The sequence below is a fragment of the Tasmannia lanceolata genome, unplaced genomic scaffold, assembly GCF_043159265.1.
Source record: "Tasmannia lanceolata isolate RefF3 unplaced genomic scaffold, GAP_Taslan_0.1 ptg000007l, whole genome shotgun sequence".
Classification (NCBI taxonomy): domain Eukaryota; kingdom Viridiplantae; phylum Streptophyta; class Magnoliopsida; order Canellales; family Winteraceae; genus Tasmannia; species Tasmannia lanceolata.
Genome location: NW_027518684.1, coordinates 6,062,068 through 6,080,377, shown reverse-complemented (window position 1 = coordinate 6,080,377; position 18,310 = coordinate 6,062,068). Strand labels below are relative to the sequence as shown.

At 39.7% G+C, this 18,310-nt stretch overlaps 1 protein-coding gene and 1 pseudogene across 2 annotated transcripts; both read right to left on the bottom strand.

Moving 5' to 3' along the window:
* Positions 1-2,330: 2,330 nt before the first annotated feature.
* LOC143881281 (pectinesterase PPME1 pseudogene) lies at positions 2,331-4,607 on the bottom strand (annotated as a pseudogene). The gene is made up of 3 exons (XR_013251916.1): positions 4,119-4,607; positions 3,604-3,810; positions 2,331-2,621 (listed from the first exon to the last, which is right to left on the bottom strand). The product of XR_013251916.1 is annotated as a pectinesterase PPME1 pseudogene (transcript).
* Positions 4,608-7,412: 2,805 nt separating this feature from the next.
* LOC143880859 (putative pectinesterase 63) lies at positions 7,413-10,589 on the bottom strand. Its single transcript, XM_077383833.1, has 4 exons — positions 10,008-10,589; positions 9,519-9,725; positions 8,396-8,631; positions 7,413-7,728 (listed from the first exon to the last, which is right to left on the bottom strand). The coding sequence occupies exons 1-4, from the start codon at positions 10,488-10,490 to the stop codon at positions 7,563-7,565; spliced, it is 1,092 nt and encodes a 363-aa protein (XP_077239948.1). The 5' UTR covers positions 10,491-10,589; the 3' UTR covers positions 7,413-7,562.
* Between the last annotated feature and the right edge of the window lie 7,721 nt (positions 10,590-18,310).

The following is an 18,310-nucleotide window of genomic DNA, read 5'->3' as shown; positions in this document are numbered from 1 at the left end:
TCAATTATTCTCCGCTTTTCAATTACTAAGCCTAATCTTTCCATTACTCATTTTTGTAGAGATTTTCCAGTAGCAAGACCTCCATTGAAGCTCGTGTGTTTAACGGAAAGTGCAACCTCATATGCCCCATACTTTCTCCATGTTTTGAAGTTTTCTTCTTTCTATGGTTCTTATCTCGGATGTTGTTATGTGATCGGATCCATCTTTTTTGGTGTATTTTCTTCTACTTTGGTTGTGGATCTTGGCAAGTGTAAACTTCAGTTTTACTATTTGAGAAGCCACCCTTTTCGATTTAGGAGCTCCATAGTATTTGGTTACAATCCAAACACTTTTGGACCTTAGGATATGGATCCAATAGACAGACAGATCCAGGTGTTGTGCTCAGATCCTATCCATTAACGAATCCTTTTGGGTACATCCGACCTTATGGGTCCATTGACAGCCCTGCAACTGAGTACGATGTTGCCACACCAATTATCTTATATCTATATTATATTTGCAATTATAAAATGAACCAGAAAGGACCTATGGTCAGCAAGGGGGATTGAAGATTTGGTGATCGTCTCTCAAGTCTCAACCACAAAATAAGGGTCTTTCCGTCAGAAAAAAATTACATAGTTTATTATTTGGGTAAAACACCTGCATTGGGATTAAAAGTTGAGATGTGATCTTCCAATCCAAATAGGGCCTAAGATTTGATAGGCCTCGGGTTTCTGTGTGCGATCTTGTCATTACTTCTCTTTTTGTTATGCACATTGCTTCATTTGGGATTGGAGCTGGCCTTCTCTAGGGAGTTTACAACAGGAGAACTCGCAATACTTGGCACGTGAAAGGTTCATATTAATCATGGTGTGACTGTGCCTCGTAGTAATACGATTTATCAAGGGTGCATTTGGGTTTTTTTAGTAAACCGTAGCCTTTGATTATGATCTGATCAGTTGATCCTAATTGGACGGTCTGATCATATAAGAACGCATCATGATTGGATGAGGTCGATCACGAATGGGTGAGTTCTGAACCATAGCATCACGTTCATATATTAAAACTCTAGTAAATTTAATTTATTTACTAGAGTTTTGTGACTGTTACAAGAGATCTCCATTTGAAGGATAAAAACGAGGGAACAAACAAAGAAGAGAAGCAGAGAATCACTTCCATTTGCATTACACTGTTACATTTTATATCATTGCTGGAAGTGTGTTGTATGAGCCATGGGCGCATTTAGCAGTTAGGCCTATTAATGAAGCGTGGGTAGGGGAAGAAGCCACTTGTCGGCCCGGATGTAGGACATGCTCAAGAAGGGTTGAACTTGTCTTTCCTTTAGAAGCTTCCCAAAACTCACACGGTCTTTAGTGCTTGCCCCTGGTCCCTTGCATTCATACTCTCCATAGAAAACAGTCCTACAAAACAAGAGGTAAATAATTTCAAGTGAACTCTACAAATCCATCAGCAAAAGTGGAAGAAATAATAGCACTGCTAATGAAAGAGAGACCATAGAACTAACTTTTTTGGGCAAAAGTTGGCCTTCTTATGAACACAAAAAAGCCATTGAAAATACTTAGAATTCGTCCTTATGGCTCTGTTCACTTGCGTTCCCGGGAAAGCAAATCCCTGAAAAACAGCCTCTTTTTTCCTCGACAAGACAGAATTCTGGTGTTCACTTGCTTTCCTGAGATAGTAACAAGCCTAGGTGGAAAACGTCAAATAATGACATGGAAATTGCCAAAAATAATGTGGAAATGTCTCTTTTCTCACAAGTGTGGGAAACCAAATCCCACTATTTTGGTCGAATTTACTTCCAGGGAAAACTAGTGGAAAAAGGTGGGCAAGCAATTTCTCGGGAAACCTTTTCCTGCACAGTTCCTACGCACGTGAGCAGGCGCGGGAAATGTTTTCCTACACATTTTCCTTGGATTTCTTTTCCTAATGCCACGTCAGATTTCTAGGAAACCTTTTCTTTTCCTTTCCCGGCCTTTTCTTTTCCTTTCCCGGGAAAACAAGTGAACATAGCTTATTAGGAAAATAAGGCTCTTTTTATCTTGGGAGCTGCATGCTTGTGGGACTAAAACTGATTGTTCATAAAAAAAAATACGATTAATTTTGAGTCCAGTAAATTGTTTTGGACTCAAAATCAGTTCTAAAAATCCAAAACAAACATGGCCTTATAAGTAAGAAATGAGAATAGAAGATTACACTTCACACAAATTCCAAAATCTCTACCCCTTTCGTCGTATCTTTTCCTTAAAAAGATTGGTATTTCCAACACCTTTTGATCTTTTCTTAAAAAATGAAATTATCTTCAAGAAAGACAAACAAAAGGAGGCAGAATATCATTTCAAGTAAATAATAGTAGTAGTAACAAGGAGCAAAGAAGGATGGGTATACCGGTCACGGTCGAGAAAGCCCTTGTCATCCCAACCTCCAGGGTGGACAACGGTGTCCAAGTAAGAGTAGGCAAACACCACCCTTGAGCTTGGCATCCACGCCCGGCTAAGGTAGGATTTCCCGCTACCTGTAATATTGCAATGGACGAAGGAGAACCCGCTCTTATCTGCCACACTTGTCCTCCCTTGTGCTGTGATCGCTGTAACACCTTCTGCTACTGAATGCAGCACACAGTTCTGCAACCACACATACATACATTACTTTAACGAGCCAAACTCTACCATCATGCAACCTGTATTGTGTTTTTTTTTCTACTAAGATATGACAAAGTGACTATGTTCAATTAGATGTGAAAGTTGTGGTGATACAATTAACTAATTCAACTCATTTTAAACTATTTTAGCGTAAAAATGTGGTGAAGTAAAAATGATTAAATAATACCAACTCGAATAGCTTAAGCTTTTAGAATAATTTGTTGTTTCAAATGGTATCAAAGCTACTGCCTCGAGCTCAAAACCCAACAACTCCTTGATATTAAAAATCAGTGTGTGTAGCCAACCCAAAATGGGTGGGGGAGGGGTAGGAGAGAGGCTTCAGAGGCACGATTGAGATAAACATGCTAAAAGTCAAGAAAGAGTTGATCCTATTTTGAGAAGAGTTTTTTGTTTCTTGATTTTAGCCTCTCATCACTTGGAGACACTAGTTTCCCGATTTTAGCCACTCCGCCCTCGTCTCTGCTTGGAGACACCGATCTATCATGAAAAACCGATTTATCATGAAAAAAAGAAATTGATTGTAGCCAAGCGTGCCCTAAATGATTAAAAAACACTTACACTTACAGCAAAAGGTTTTGGGGTAATTGGTTGCTTCACAAAATGATTGTAAAGTAGAGACAATTTTTTGTATCTATGTGATTAATTATGTCTTCACTTGTGAGAAGGGTCCATTAATCTGTGGACCCTGTCCATTTCACTTTGTGGTCCCGTTCTCCTATTTTGAAATTTCTGACTCATATCTTTACCCTCTTATTTCAACCTAAGATGGGCATAAAACAAAATTGTATGCCCTTTTTGGTGGAAAAATGGGCGTAAAATATGTTTCACTCCCATTTTAATTTGAAAGAAAAAAACCTAAAAGCTTGCATGTCTAAAACTAATGGAGAAAAGCTGAGAGAGAGAGAGAGAGAGAGAGAGAGAGAGAGAGAGAGAGAGAGAGAACCAGGTAGATACTCCTCCCATTGCCAAAGACGAAATCAACAGTGCCCTTAATGTAGCAATCCTTGAAGAAATGCTTGCCCAATTGATCAAGAAGTGTATCTTGAAATCCAAGAAACCTACAGTTATAAAAGGCTGCTTTATCACCTGCAATTCTCAAAGCAACTGCCTGACCATCTGGTACTCCAACAATCGGCATCGGAGCTGTGTTCTACACAATCAAAACACAACAAATAAATAAAATATTTGGAATGCTAAATTGAAGCGCTACTTTTCAAAAACCAGTGGGGTGAGCGCTCCATTAGATTCATGCAATCAAAGTGCATTTATAATAGCACAAAACAATCCCTAACTCGGAACATGCGAAGGGAGAACCAAGGCTCAGCACATATGCGTGAAAAACACTAAGCCTAAGAGATCTAAATAGAAAAACCTCTCGACACAAACAAAGAAAAGAAAAGGAAAGAAAAGGAAAGGAAAGAAAGAAAACAAATCCATTTCAAAAAAAAACAAACGAACCTTGAAAATGATATTGACAGCCATGAAGTGAGTAGAATCGATGCCAACGGTGGCGCTATTGAACGTGCCACCGCTGTTGGCCGCGGTATCCCCCCAAGATATAGTCGGCATCGCGTCAGGATTTCCGTTGAATGTAACGAACGGTTTCCATCTATCCACGATCACCTTCTCCGTGTAAACCCCCGGACCGATCATTATAATCGTACGCCTCTTATTCCCCGACGGAATGCTGTTAACGGCGTCAGTCACCGTCTTGAAATCTCCCGTTCCGTCTTTTCTCACCCTTATAACCTTTTGCCTTTTCTCGGCAGCAACGAGTCTGGGGTCGAGCCGGGCCGTTTCCGATAGGGTTTCGGAGAACCAGCGGTGAAGATCCGCCGAGTTGGCGGGAATGGACACTTGGCTGCTGAAGACGAGGTGGAATCCGAGGATGAATGTGACAAGAATCGATATCACAGTAGCCTGAGTAAGATTTCGGGCCATTTTCGGTTAATCGGAGCTGAAGAAAGGACAGTGATGGGTCCGAACGGGGGCTCCCGGTGGGGTTTTAAGGTGCGTATGGATATGCCAAAAAAAGGTACGTACAGATTGTTTCCGTTTTTTCAGTTTGAATCTAACGCGAAGATAGCCTTGATTTTTATGTAAATATCGAGGATGGCATTATCTGTTATTTCACAGTTGTGTGTGTTGGTTGAGAGAGAGAGAGAGAATAAACAGACTTTGGTTACAATGCACTTACCACGTGTACAATTGTCCATATTTGTCCAAATTTGTTCTTTAAGAGGCCGATTCACATGCGTGTCGCCACAGAGCGCTAATCCGTTCGTGGCCCATCTCATGGCCGTAGGATTGTTTGAACGGAGGAGATTAAATGTCTTAAAGCACACTTGAACCTGATTACTGGTTCTGACGCCTCCTTCGCTGGCGGTGGCTGATAGAAGAAACTAAAATGTTTTCCTCGCTCGTCCCAGGGCTGGGTTTTATTAGGGCTGCAACTCGAGCCGGGTTTTACCCGACCCGCATCGACCCGACCCGAAAATAGCCTGGGTTGGGTTCAGGTTTCATGGGTTTCGGGTCGAGCCGGGTTGAGCATTCAAAAGCCCGCATGAATCTCGGGTCGAGCCGGGTTTGAAGGGGCCCGACCCGACCCGACCCGACCCGAGTTACATAAGTTATAGTATGTACATTTTTTCTATTGTTAGTTAAAAGTTAAAAGTGAAAACCCACGCACCCACTGTCATTGTATGTGAGTGTAATTTCTGCTTCTATGAGTTGAGTTGATTCAAGTGTTTGATTGTAATTACAACATTATTTGATTCAAGTGTAATGTGAGTGTAATTACATCATTGTTTGATTCAAGTGTAATGTGAGTGTAATTTCTACTTCTATGAGTTGAGTTGCCTTGCCAAACAAGAACTTTCCTTAAAAAATTGCGTCAACGTGAAAAAACCCAACCCGACCCGAGATTTATCATGGGTAGGGCCGGGTTTGGGAATCGTGGGTTTTCCGAAAGAAAACCCGACCCGACCCGACCCGAGATATTTCTCGGGTAGGGTTGGGTTCTCCAAAACCCGACCCGCCCGACCCCCAAGTTGCAGCCCTAGGTTTTATGAATGTATTCGATTATGAAATTTGAATGTCGATTTAGCCATTAATTTGCAAGCTATTGATCTGATAGCGTGGGGAAAATCATCCATAAGTATGATTCTCTCATCATGTCATCTCCTTAATAGGGCAGGCCTACCAAATGAAGGGTCCGGATCATGTCAATTTCATGCGGGTAGGCCCCAATTTAAGCTTTTCATATTATTTAATTAAAAAATGAGGTCATTTAAGAAGCGTATAACTGAGCTACGACTGCCTACGCGAGGGACAAAAATCTTCGGTGATTTCGGCCTAAGGTTAATGAAGATGAAAATTTGAGTTAATTTCTGATCCTAATTTCCTAATGCGATCCAACGGGATTTTTTTATGAGAAAACTTTTTATTTCAATGATTCAGAGGGAGATTATGGTGATATTAAGGGATATACTCATAAAGTCAAAGTCTCTCCAAATCAAAATTGAATAGGATTGGTTCAAGTTATCTCATTTCGTGTGTTAAAAAAAGGATAGGAAACTTTAGGAATATTTTCCTTTCCAAACTTTTCCAAAAAATTCAAGGGCGGCTAAAGGAATGGTTAATTAAGAAAATTTGACAAGAAATTTATTCAATTTCTCTTATCGAAATTGCTGGAATAGAGTTAATTTGATGTTATGTCATCTACTTGTTGGGCCCACTGGATGAAGGATCCATATCATTTTGAAATCATGAGTATTGATGTGCTGCATTTGCCAAACAAAGTGGATATCCAAAGTGGATCGGATCCACATATGTCTTGGTCGATTATGATCTCGTAGAGGAGGAATTATATGGTGCCCGACCATGTGGACGGTATGTTAAAGGTTCCTCTTGCGTTTCTTCTCGGGGTTATTCTCTTGGGTTATCTTTCGAGGTTTTCTCCTGGATTTTTCTTGTGTACGTTCTTGGGTGAGAGAAGCAAGGAAAGGGCTGCGGGTTGTGGGTATTGAGTTTAATCTATTGTAGTTCTTGTATATTGTTTTTCACATAGTGGGAGATCGTTTTTCTTACCTGTGGAAGTAGGCTTGGCCAAACCAACTAACTCTCGGTGTTCATCATGTAGCTTGTTTTATTTTTTTACTTTTCCGTTTAATTTGTGCATGATCAGATCAATTTGCCTGGTGAATTTTCTCAACAGACAAGCCTAGGGTTTTCGTGTGTGATCTTGTGTTTACTTCTCTTTTTGCAATGCACATTGCTTCATTTGGGAATGGAGCTGGCCTTCTCTTGGGAGTTTCAACTGGAGAACTCTCAACAGGTGGCATGCGAAAGGTTCATATAATCAAGGTGTCCCCCTTAGTAATACGATTTATCTAGGGTGCATTTGGGTCTTTTAGTTATATATGATCTGAGTTGATCCTAATCGGATGGTCTGATCATATAAGAATGCACCATGATTGGATGAGGTCGATCACGAATGGGTGAGTTCTGAACCATAGGATCACGTTCATATGTGTACCGATGGCTGGGATTCGAACAAGTGCAATCTTGACCTCAAGATCATTACCAGACATCTACCAATTAATGATCAATAGCAATCTGAACCGCAGATTCACGATCTCTATTTGTATGAGAAAGCACTATATATCATTTTCACACAACATTTGAAGCTCTTGCTCGAAAAAATTAATTTATATTAAAAAAATTAATTTATTTAATAAAGTTTACGGATTGTTACAAGAGATCTCCACTTCAAGGGTACAAACGAAGCAGCAAACAAAGAAGAGAACCACAGAATCACTTCCATTTGCATTTCACTGTTACATTTTATATCATTGCTGGAAGTGTGTTGTATGAGCCATGGGGGCAGCTCAGCAGTTAGGTCTATTTGTTAAGCATGGGTGGGGGAAGAAGCCACTTGTTGGCCTGGATGTAGGACATGCTTAAGAAGGGTTGAACTTGTCTTTCCTTTAGTAGCTTCCCAAAACTCACACGGTCTTTAGTGCTTGCTCCTGGTCCCTTGCATTCATACTCTCCATAGAAAACAGTCCTACAAAACAAGAGGTAAATAATTTCAAGTGAACTCAACAAATCCATCAGCAAAAGTGGAAGAAACAATAGCACTGTTAATGAAAGAGAGATCATAGAACTAACTTTTTTTGTCAAAAGTTTTCTTTTCCTTCTTATGAACCCAAAAATGCCATTGGAAATACTTAGAATTCGTCCTTATTAGGAAAATAAGGAGTCAAAGCGAACAGTTTGACCCTAGATAATAATAATAATAATAATAATGACTGATTATTACACTACAAGAAAAGCCACATTTAGTGACACCTAATGAGAGAGATACAACATAGAGAGATACCAAAAGTGATTATTCATCTAAAAAACATTCGTTTAATTTTGAGTCTAGTAAATAGTTTTGGACTCATAATCAGTTCTCAAAATCCAAAACAAACATGGCCTCATAAGTATGAAATGAGAATAGAAGATTACATTTCACCCAAATTCCAAAATCTCTACCCATTTCGTCGTGTCTTTTCCTTAAAGAGATTGGTATTTCCAACACTTTTTTATCTTTTCTTAAAAAATGAAATTATCTTCAAGAAAGAAAAACAAAAGGGGGCAGAATATCATTTCCCATGATAGTAAATAATAATAATAATAGTAGCAGCAGCAGCAGCAAGCAGAGAAAGAGCCAAGAAGGATGAGTATACCTGTCGCGGTCGAGAAAGCCCTTGTCATCCCAACCTCCAGGGTGGACAACGGTGTCCAAGTAAGAGTAGGCAAACACCACCCTTGAGCTTGGCATCCACGCCCGGCTAAGGTAGGATTTCCCGCTACCTGTAATATTGCAATGGACGAAGGAGAACCCACTCTTATCTGCCACACTTGTCCTCCCTTGTGCTGTGATCGCTGTAACACCTTCTGCTACTGAATGCAGCACACAGTTCTGCAACCACACATACATACATTACTTTAACGAGCCAAACTCTACCATCATGCAACCTATATTTTTTTTTTCTACTAAGATATGACAAAGTGACTGTGTTCAATTAGATGTGAAAGTTGTGGTGATACAATTAACTAATTCAACTCATTTTAAACTATTTTAGCGTAAAAATGTGGCGAAGTAAAAATGATTAAATAATACCAACTCGAATAGCTTAAGCTTTTAGAATAATTTGTTGTTTCAAAGGTATCAAAACTACTTCCTCGAACTCAAAAATCAGTGTGTGTAGCCAACCCAAAATGGGTGGGGGAGGGGTAGGAGAGAGGCTTCAGAGGCACGATTGACATAAACATGCTAAAAATCAAGAAAGAGTTGATCCTATTTTGAGAAGAGTTTTTTGTTTCTTGATTTTAGCCTCTCATCACTTGGAGACACTAGCTTCCTGATTTTTAGCCACTCCACCCTCGTCTCTGCTTGGAGACACCGATCTATCATGAAAAATAAAGATCATTGTAGCCAAGTGTGCCCTAAATGATTAAAAAACACTAACACTAACAGCAAAAGGTTTTGGGGTAATTGGTTGCTTCACAAAATGATTGTAAAGTAGAGACAATTTTTTGTCTTCACTCGTGAGAAGGGTCCATTAATCTGTGGACCCTGTCCATTTCACTTTGTGGTCCCGTTCTCCTATTTTTAAATTTCTGACTCATATCTTTACCATCTTATTTCAACCTAAAATGGGCATAAAACAAAATTGTATGCCCTTTTTGGTGGAAAAGTGGGCGTAAAATATGTTTCACTCCCATTTTAATTTGAAAGAAAAAAACCTAAAAGCTTGCATGTCTAAAACTAATGGGGAAAAGCTTAGAGAGAGAGAGAGAGAGAACCAGGTAGATACTCCTCCCATTGCCAAAGACGAAATCAACAGTGCCCTTAATGTAGCAATCCTTGAAGAAATGCTTGCCCAATTGATCAAGAAGTGTATCTTGAAATCCAAGAAACCTACAGTTATAAAAGGCTGCTTTATCACCTGCGATCCTCAAAGCAACTGCCTGACCATCTGGTACTCCAACAATCGGCATCGGAGCTGTGTTCTACACAATCAAAACACAACAAATCAATAAAATAGAGGAATGCTAAACTGAAGTGCGACTTTTCAAAAACCAGTGGCATGAGCGTCCCATTAGATTCATGCAATCAAAGTGCATTTATAATAGCACAAAGCCATCGCTAACTCAGAACATGCGAGAGGGGCGAACCAAGGCTCAGCACATATGCGCGACAAACACTAAACCTAAGAGATCAAAATAGAAAAACCTTTTTGACACAAACAAAGAAAAGAAAGGAAAGAAAGAAAGAACGAAAAAGAAACGAACCTCGAAAATGATATTTACAGCTATGAAGTGAGTAGAATCGATGCCAACGGTGGCACTATAGAACGTGCCACCACTGTTGGCCGCGGTATCCCCCCAAGATATAGTCGGCATCGCGTCAGGATTTCCGTAGAACGTAATGAACGGTTTCCATCTATCCACTATCACCTTCTCCGTGTAAACTCCCGGACCGATCATTATAATTGTACGCCTCTTATTCCCCGACGGAATGCTGTTAACAGCATCAGTCACCGTCTTGAAATCTCCCGTTCCGTCTTTGTTCACCGTTATAATCTTTTTCCCTTTCTCGGCAGCAACGAGTCTGGGTTCGAGCCCTGCCGTTTCCGATAGGGTTTCGGAGAACCAACGGTCAAGATCCGCCGAGTTGGCGGGAATGGACACGTGGCTGCTGCAGACGAGGTGGAATCCGAGGTTGAATGTGACAAGAATGGATAGCACAGTGGCCTGAGTCAGATTTCGGGCCATTTTCGGGTAGTGGGAGCTGAATAAAGGACAGTGATGGGTCCGAACAGGGGCTCCCGGTGGGGTTTTAAGGTGCGTATGGATGCCAAAAAAAGGTACGTACAGATTGTTTCCGTTTTTTTCAGTTTGAATCTAACGCGAAGATAGCCTTCATTTTTATGTAAATATCGAGGATGGCATTATCTGTTATTTCACGGTTGTGTGTGTTGGTTGAGAGAGAGAATAAACAGAGTTTAGTTACAATGCACTTCCCACGTGTACAATTGTCCATATTTGTCCAAATTAGTTTAAACTGTACTCAGCCGTTAATCAAACTCTAATGGGTTTTCGTTATTTAATTAAAAAAATGAGGCCATTTCGGAAGCGTGGGACGAAGAATCTTCGGTGGCATGGAACGATTTCGGCCTAAGATTAGTTTTTTTGTTCATACTTTGGGCCCGTTTGGATATTACTGATGCTAATCCAATCCAACTAAGCCGGAACAGGATTTTTTGTCTATTATTGGGGCAAGTTTGGCAAACCTTCAAATTTGGATTTGGATTTGACACTAGGAAATTTTTGGATTGGAAATCCACACCTACCAAATCCACAATCGTTTAGATGATCCCATGCTATTCCTTGGATTTACAATGGCTAACTGACAATACATAATACCCTAATTTTGACAAACTTGGTATTTTTAAAGAGAAAACGGTTCCTACACATATGTGTAGATAAGTTATCTACACACTAGCTTAAAATACAGTGGGGGCCACATTATTTGGGTGATCCAAACCATTCATTTTTAAGGCCCTCACATAGATAGGGTGTCCACAAAAAATCAGATCCATAGGATCATCCTAACCATTCGAACTGTGGAGGCAAAAAATGGACTAATTTGTGAAGGTTTAAAGACATCCATTTTACCTCCACAAATCGTAGGGTTGGGATGATCCTATGGATCTGATTTTTTGTAGACACCCTATCTATGTGAGGGCCTTTAAAATAGATGGATTGGATCACCCAAACAATGTGGGCCCCCACTGTATTTTAAGCTAGTGTGTAGAAAACTCTCTACACATATGTGTAGGGACCGTTTTCTCATTTTTAAATTTCACAATCTTCTTAATTTCAATCTATCTACCTCCTTGCTTCATCTTCTTCATCCTCAAGTGGCATTTCTACGCTTCGTACCCTAGGGATCATAATAAAAGAAGAGGAACAAACGATCATAGGCGATCTAAATTCTTCTAACATTAGAGAGAGAAACTAGGGGAAACAGGAAAACAATTGGTTTCCAAAGATCCAATATATGCTGTGGATGTAGCTTAATACTCAATGGATGGGTGTTGAGTTACATAATCAGCTAGCTTGATGGGTGCATGTTGGGATCTTTGGAAATGTCTTTGGCAAGGAATGCGCAGGCATTTATTCTTTAGGACCTTCTACCGTGGTTCACTTTCATGCTTCTTTCGAACCTCTTGCCATGGCTTTATTGGGATCGCTATGATCTGTCGGGACATATTTGTCTTGTGCCATCTCAGCCTCATCGGAAGAGCCTGAAGCATTACTATTTACCTCAGATATAGTCTCCCCTTTTCCCTGGGAGAATGTTTAACAATCGATTGAACCATCTTCATTGTTGGATTGGCTTTCACTAACAGAGTCTACCTCATTTACTAGTTGATTGTCCGGGATGGAGAACCTAGTTGCTTCGATGGAAGGGTATTGTACCTCCTACCTTTTCTGTTCATGCTTTCGTTTTTCACTTCATTTGTTTGCTACGCTTGTTATATTTTGTTCAAGCGGCTTGGGTTCCAATGCCCATTTTTTATTAAATCGCTTACTAGAGCATGGTCCGGGAGACCTATTTCCACTAGAACAGTGACCTCTTACCTGTAGCTGATCGGGCCATTTCTAAGCCAGGGACAATGCTACAAAATGAGTTTAAAGGTGAGTGAAAGTGAGACCTCTAGATATCTCTCAAAAAATTACATTGGGCCACGTTGTGAAAGTCACTTAACCGTTAAGTTGGGGATACATGTAGAGCCACGTAAAAGTAGAAATAGGGTATGCTTATGGGCCCTCATGAATGTACTCGTAAAGTCTACACATGTGTAAACTGTAAGTGGACTCATGTTGTGTTAAGTGGACTCATGTTGTGGGGCAACATATAAGTACAACTAAGACGTATTAATTGAGGGTGGGCAGGAGAGGGGAGACATGAAAATAATAGTGGGGCTTACTTATGTGGTCACATGAGTATAAATGGGGCCTGATTGTGAGCCCACGTATAAGGCCCACTCATGAAATCAGGTGGAGTATTAGTAGATCTTATTTTTCTATTTAAAAACACCCTCCATCCTCCATCCTCCATCCTCCATCCTCCATCCTGGTAAAGGTGCAGTCCTCTACGAAAAGACATAAATACCCCTTCCTTAGTTAAGCCGTCCTTTTCTCCAGGGTGACGATTAGGACGTCCCTTCCCAAGCTCGACGCAAGGATGACCAAGGATAAAAATATGTTCATTTTATTTTAGGCTGCCCAGCAAAAATGAAATCCGTTTTGGAAAAAAAAAAAAAACTGAATTTCCTGTCGTGACACTTGCGTAAAAAACAGAGTAAAGAGCCCGAATCTCAAAAAAGCAAAATACTAAAATGGCCAAATTAGTGGTCATTTTCACTTTCTCCTTTATTTTGAGAGCGGAGACCGTTTTCAAAGAGTTTTCAATTCTTGGAGAATTTATATGATGAGTGTTGGATCAAATATCAAGGGTCTACGCCCCACAAGTGTACGTGCACACCTTCTTTCTATTCTTGTAGGGAAATGATATCTGCTACACGACAAACAAGTGGAGCGCATGTTTATCAAAACACTTGGCGCAGATATCATTTCCCTTCTTGTATTATGAACTGTTGAAACCTTCAAGAACACAATAATAAAGAATGAAAGTTTGCTAGGTTGCCGATGATTAGTCAATTTTTGTCGGCTAAAGTAAAGTAAGCATCTCTAATAAGCCAATCATTAACAATGGCGATAATTAAATTCATTGCTTTTAGGTTTCGGTTTTCAACACGAAATGTTAAAAAATTTAGGGCATGTTTGGCGAATAGGCGCTTTAGAAAATCTTACTCTAGAAAATGGGTTTTAATTCCAAGGATTGGTAATATGCCCTTATAACATTAATAAAAACACTTTAAAACGGAATCCATTTCAACCAAAGTCCGCCAATGCTTGCAATGGACCTAAGATTAAATTATGGAAAATGATTGCAATAAAGTTACTTTTATGCTCCTTACTAAAAGGCAATTATTGGGCTGCACTTGATAAGTACAATGTAAGCCCAATGGTTTCCACCTTGGCATTCCCATCTTATTTTGATGATTCCAATACACAAGTGATTTATGATCATTAATGTGTTTGATTGTCTAAGTTGTAGATCACATTGGTGCTAAGACAACATTGCTTGGATTGAGGTCAAGAAGATCTCATTGGACCACATCATAAAGGCCAAAGACATCGTAGTCCAAGACATATGAAGACTTGAACAATCCATTGAAGATCAAAGTCATATTTGAATGTATAAGATTCAATCTTAGTTTTAGATTTTAAGAGGCATAATTAAGTAAATAAACACACACCCTAAATGTATAAGAGATTGTCCTTGTGGTGTTCCAACAATGTGGAACCCTCATAACAATCTAAACTTGGTGTAAAGTTGGAAGCCCAAAAACAAGAAGTGAAAATCTGCTCAACATAGGCTTCTCGGAACTCCGAGAGAATTCTCAGAGCTCCGAGCTCGGAACTCCGAGAAATGGTCCGAAAGATTCCTCAGAGCTCTAAGAAATGGTCCAGTAACATTTTTCTCACTTCTGTTTGTATTCCCAGAACTCCGAGATTTTTTCTCGGAACTCCGAGAACACTATAACAGTCGAATTTTTAGCCGTTGGGAATTTTCCAAGAATTACCACAATGCCACTGAACGGTCATATTTTGGTTTTCCTATATATATGGGCATTCTAAACTTCAAGGCCATCAATCCTAACACTCTTAAACTCTATTTGAACATCCAAAGAGTGAATCAAACTTGATTATGCCTCTCATCCTCTAAAGATTAGGATTTGGATCATAGGCTCAATTTGTACATCTTCTACAATTCTTGTAAACCCTTGTGAGGGATTTTTTGTTCTTTCTTTCTTACTCAAAAAACTTGTATTGGGCGAGTGTTCGGAGAAGCGTAGCCCACTCTCCGTGGTGAAGATTGCCACCAAGGTTAAAGGTGATCGAAATTGTAATCGGCACCGATCTTCGCCGAAGTTAAGAAGATCACATAGTGAAGCCATCAACGGGTTTGGTTGGTGGAGTGGAGTAGGCCTCGTGTTTTGAGGACCGAACCACTTTAAATCTCGGGTGCACTCTTTCTTGAACTCTTGCTCTTTATTTTGCATTGCACCTTTAGATTTAACTTGTGTGCTTGAATTTCATTGTTAATCTCTTAATTTTCAAATTGGGTTTGAGTTTTTAAAAGGATTAAAACTTGCTAGAAACCTAATTAATATTCACTCCTCATAGTTGCCGTACTCGGGACCACCCTTGGAATTTCATGCAAGTTCAAAAAATGGCAGTGCTAATATTGGTGGCCTAAAATAAATAGCAAAACATCTGAAGAAAAACAGATATATGGCAAGAAAAATAAATTAATCAGCCAAAAATGAAGAAAATTCATAGTAACAAGGATATTAATAAAATTTGAGTATGAGGATTTAATCAGCCAAAAATGAAGATTTAATCAGCCGAAATGGAAGATATATTGGCGGAATCATATATTGAGTTGATTCATGTTAGAAGGTCTGGTAACGAGAAGGCGGATGCGTTGGCTAGAAGAGGGGTGGTATGCAACTCGATGAATTGGTCTGATCAATTTCCTATTTGATGTCCTATTTATTGTGCAATTAGTTTTTTATTTTTTGTTCTGTAGCTTTGGGTATTCCCTTTCGGGTGTCCCTTCTGATTCTTTTATAAACTTTGCCATTTCAAAAAAAAATTTAATAAAATTTGAGTAAAGAAAAGGAAAAAAAAATACCAAGTGCCATACTATGCCCATCATGGCTCTCTAAGATTAGCCTTCTAATCAAGTGGGTTAATCCTCATTCACCCTCCAAAGGGAGTCTTTTTCCTCTTTTCCTAAACTACCCTCACATGAAAATTATTTTCTTACCCCTCCCTAAATTTACAATTCTACTACGTAACAAGTAAACATTAGTAAACAACAAATGACCCCCTCTGTGATCCTTAATTTGCCGGGAAGAATTCAACAGGCATACAATCCGGCGAGCTCGTGGAGAGATTCCGGAGGTGGGTCGGCATTCTCGAGCATCCAGAGTAGGTGCTCGAAGAGCACGACCTCACACCCGACCGTCATTCCGGTGGACTCACCAGAGGACTTGTCGATGAGGACGTGGTCTGTGAGTGGGAGCTTATGAGGTATCTCCGGCGAGATTTCCCGACGCAGACCGCCCGCATTTCTCTGGGACTTTATGGCCGGGAATTGACTTCGGTTGCCACGTGTTATCGCAAGGATTAGCCGCGATGGTGTGGGTCCCGTTTGTTCGGCCAAGCTTTGCTCGCTCATTGCCATTTCTTTATCATGCATCTTAGCTTACCAAAGTTTGGAGAGGTGAAAGATGGCTATTTTGATTCTTGGGGCACAAGAACGGGGTCCACAAAAAGTATCGGCGGGATAAATTCAGAAAAATCCAGACGGAATTTATTCTAACATCAAGGAGGAGCTCTTCGAATGGTCTAGCTTTTGTGTAAATTAGCGAAAGTGCCACTCTGCCAAATTATTTTGTACAATAGTGTCTAAATTTGGGCTATGTGACCCGAGTTAAAAAAATTTACTACACCCAAATTTGGTGTACGGACTACAAAACACCTCTAATGTCCAAAAATTAGGGCGCTGATATCCCCTCCGAAACGGATAAAATCCCCTCTTTAACGGTTTCTGTGAGAGTGGTTCACAGTTCTAGGATAAATTCACTCCTTTAACGTTTTTCTTTTGCCTTTAAAACCTAACGAATAACGTTATGGGGGAATATCATTTCCCAAAAATTATACATGTCTTTGATCTGGAGCGCCTGACTGTGTGGGCCAATCCACGGATTTTGGTTTTCCTTTGCCAATGATTTTCATCCATTGTGAAAAAGTAGCCTATTTATTTAGGGGAAACGATATCCCCCCCCCCCCCCCCCCCAAAAAAAATCTATATACTATATAGTAGAAGAGAAAAGAAGAGAATTTTTTTAAAATTCTATGAGAATTACACATCACTTTTTTTGACTTTTTTAACAAATGCACCCATTCAACCCACATATTTTCAATCTTACCCCCTCCTTTATGCCTTTTAACAAAGGCACCCATTAAAGCCACATAATTTCAATCTTACCCCCCTCCTTTATGCTTTTTTAATAAAAAAATCTATAGGGTGATCTTAACCATTCGATTGAAGAGGAATTATAGAAATCTCTATAGATTAGAGGGCTAGGATCAGCCTATGGAAATGATTTTTGGGGCACAACCTATTTATGGTGTGTTCCATCACATGGACGGTTTAGATCAACCTATGATGTGGTCTATACAATTCTTTGTCGGCCCATGCATCGCACGGGGTTTTTTGCTAGTATATATATATATATATATATATATATATATATATATATATATATATATATATATATATATATATATACATTCGTTAAGTTTTAAAGGCAAAGGAAAACGTTAAAGGGGGTGAATTTATCCTCAAGCAACTATTTATGGTCTGTTTTGGGGGGGGGGTGGAGATATTATTTCCCTTATTTAGTGAATCACTTGGAAGTTGCTGTGTCACGAAGTATAAATGATTAAACAACACCGACTCTAACACCTTAAGCTTTGGGATTAATTGGTTGTTTCACATGGTATCAAAGCAAAGGTCCCTAGTTTAAAACTAATTAATATTAAAATCCACAAGTGATGGCCAACCCAAAAGAGGAGCCATGTGTAGGCCAATCCTAAAAAGAAGGGCCACACTTGGGGATGTCTTAAGCTGTTGGAGTAATTGGTAGTTTCGCATAATATCACAACTATTGCCTCTTGGCTTAGTGTTTGTAGCGCATATGTGTTGAGCCTTAGTTCTCCCCTCTAGCATGTTATGAGTTAGGGATGGTTTTGTACTTTTATTGTATCATCTTTCTCTTTATCTAATAAATCAGTAGAGGTCCCCGTTAAAACCCAGCTTACCCATCCAGAGAGTGAAAGAGAGAGGCTACATGTGAGGGGGAGTGTTGAGGTATAAATTATTAAATAACACCAACTCTAACAGCTTGTTCAGTTTTTTTACTATGTATTGGACGGTCTGGATTGATTGGGATTTGCGCCTAACAGTAGGGTCCACCCGAAAATTAAGCCACACGTTGATGGGTAGATCAGAGTGAATTTGGGAAGTTCTATTACGACAGTAATCCTGGAACATGAAGGTGTTTTGGTCATTTACAAAATTGATGGTAAATTAGTAATATCGGACGAAGTAAAGGGTGTCCCCATCGTAGTTAGGTCGCTAATACGCAGCTAATAACCTGTCATAAGTCATTAATTATAGTTTTTGTAATGAAAGGGACAGACTGTGCGAAGCTCTCCAGCCCATTATGAGACGAGTATCAGAAGCCTAATCCAATCCCCACCCACATGACACTAACGTAATCCAGACCTTTCATTTGTATACTTGGTCGTGGAAATTACATATCCTAAAAGATCACACTTATCAAATGTTCTTAATTTCCCGGTTGCAAATGGGTCACATTCAA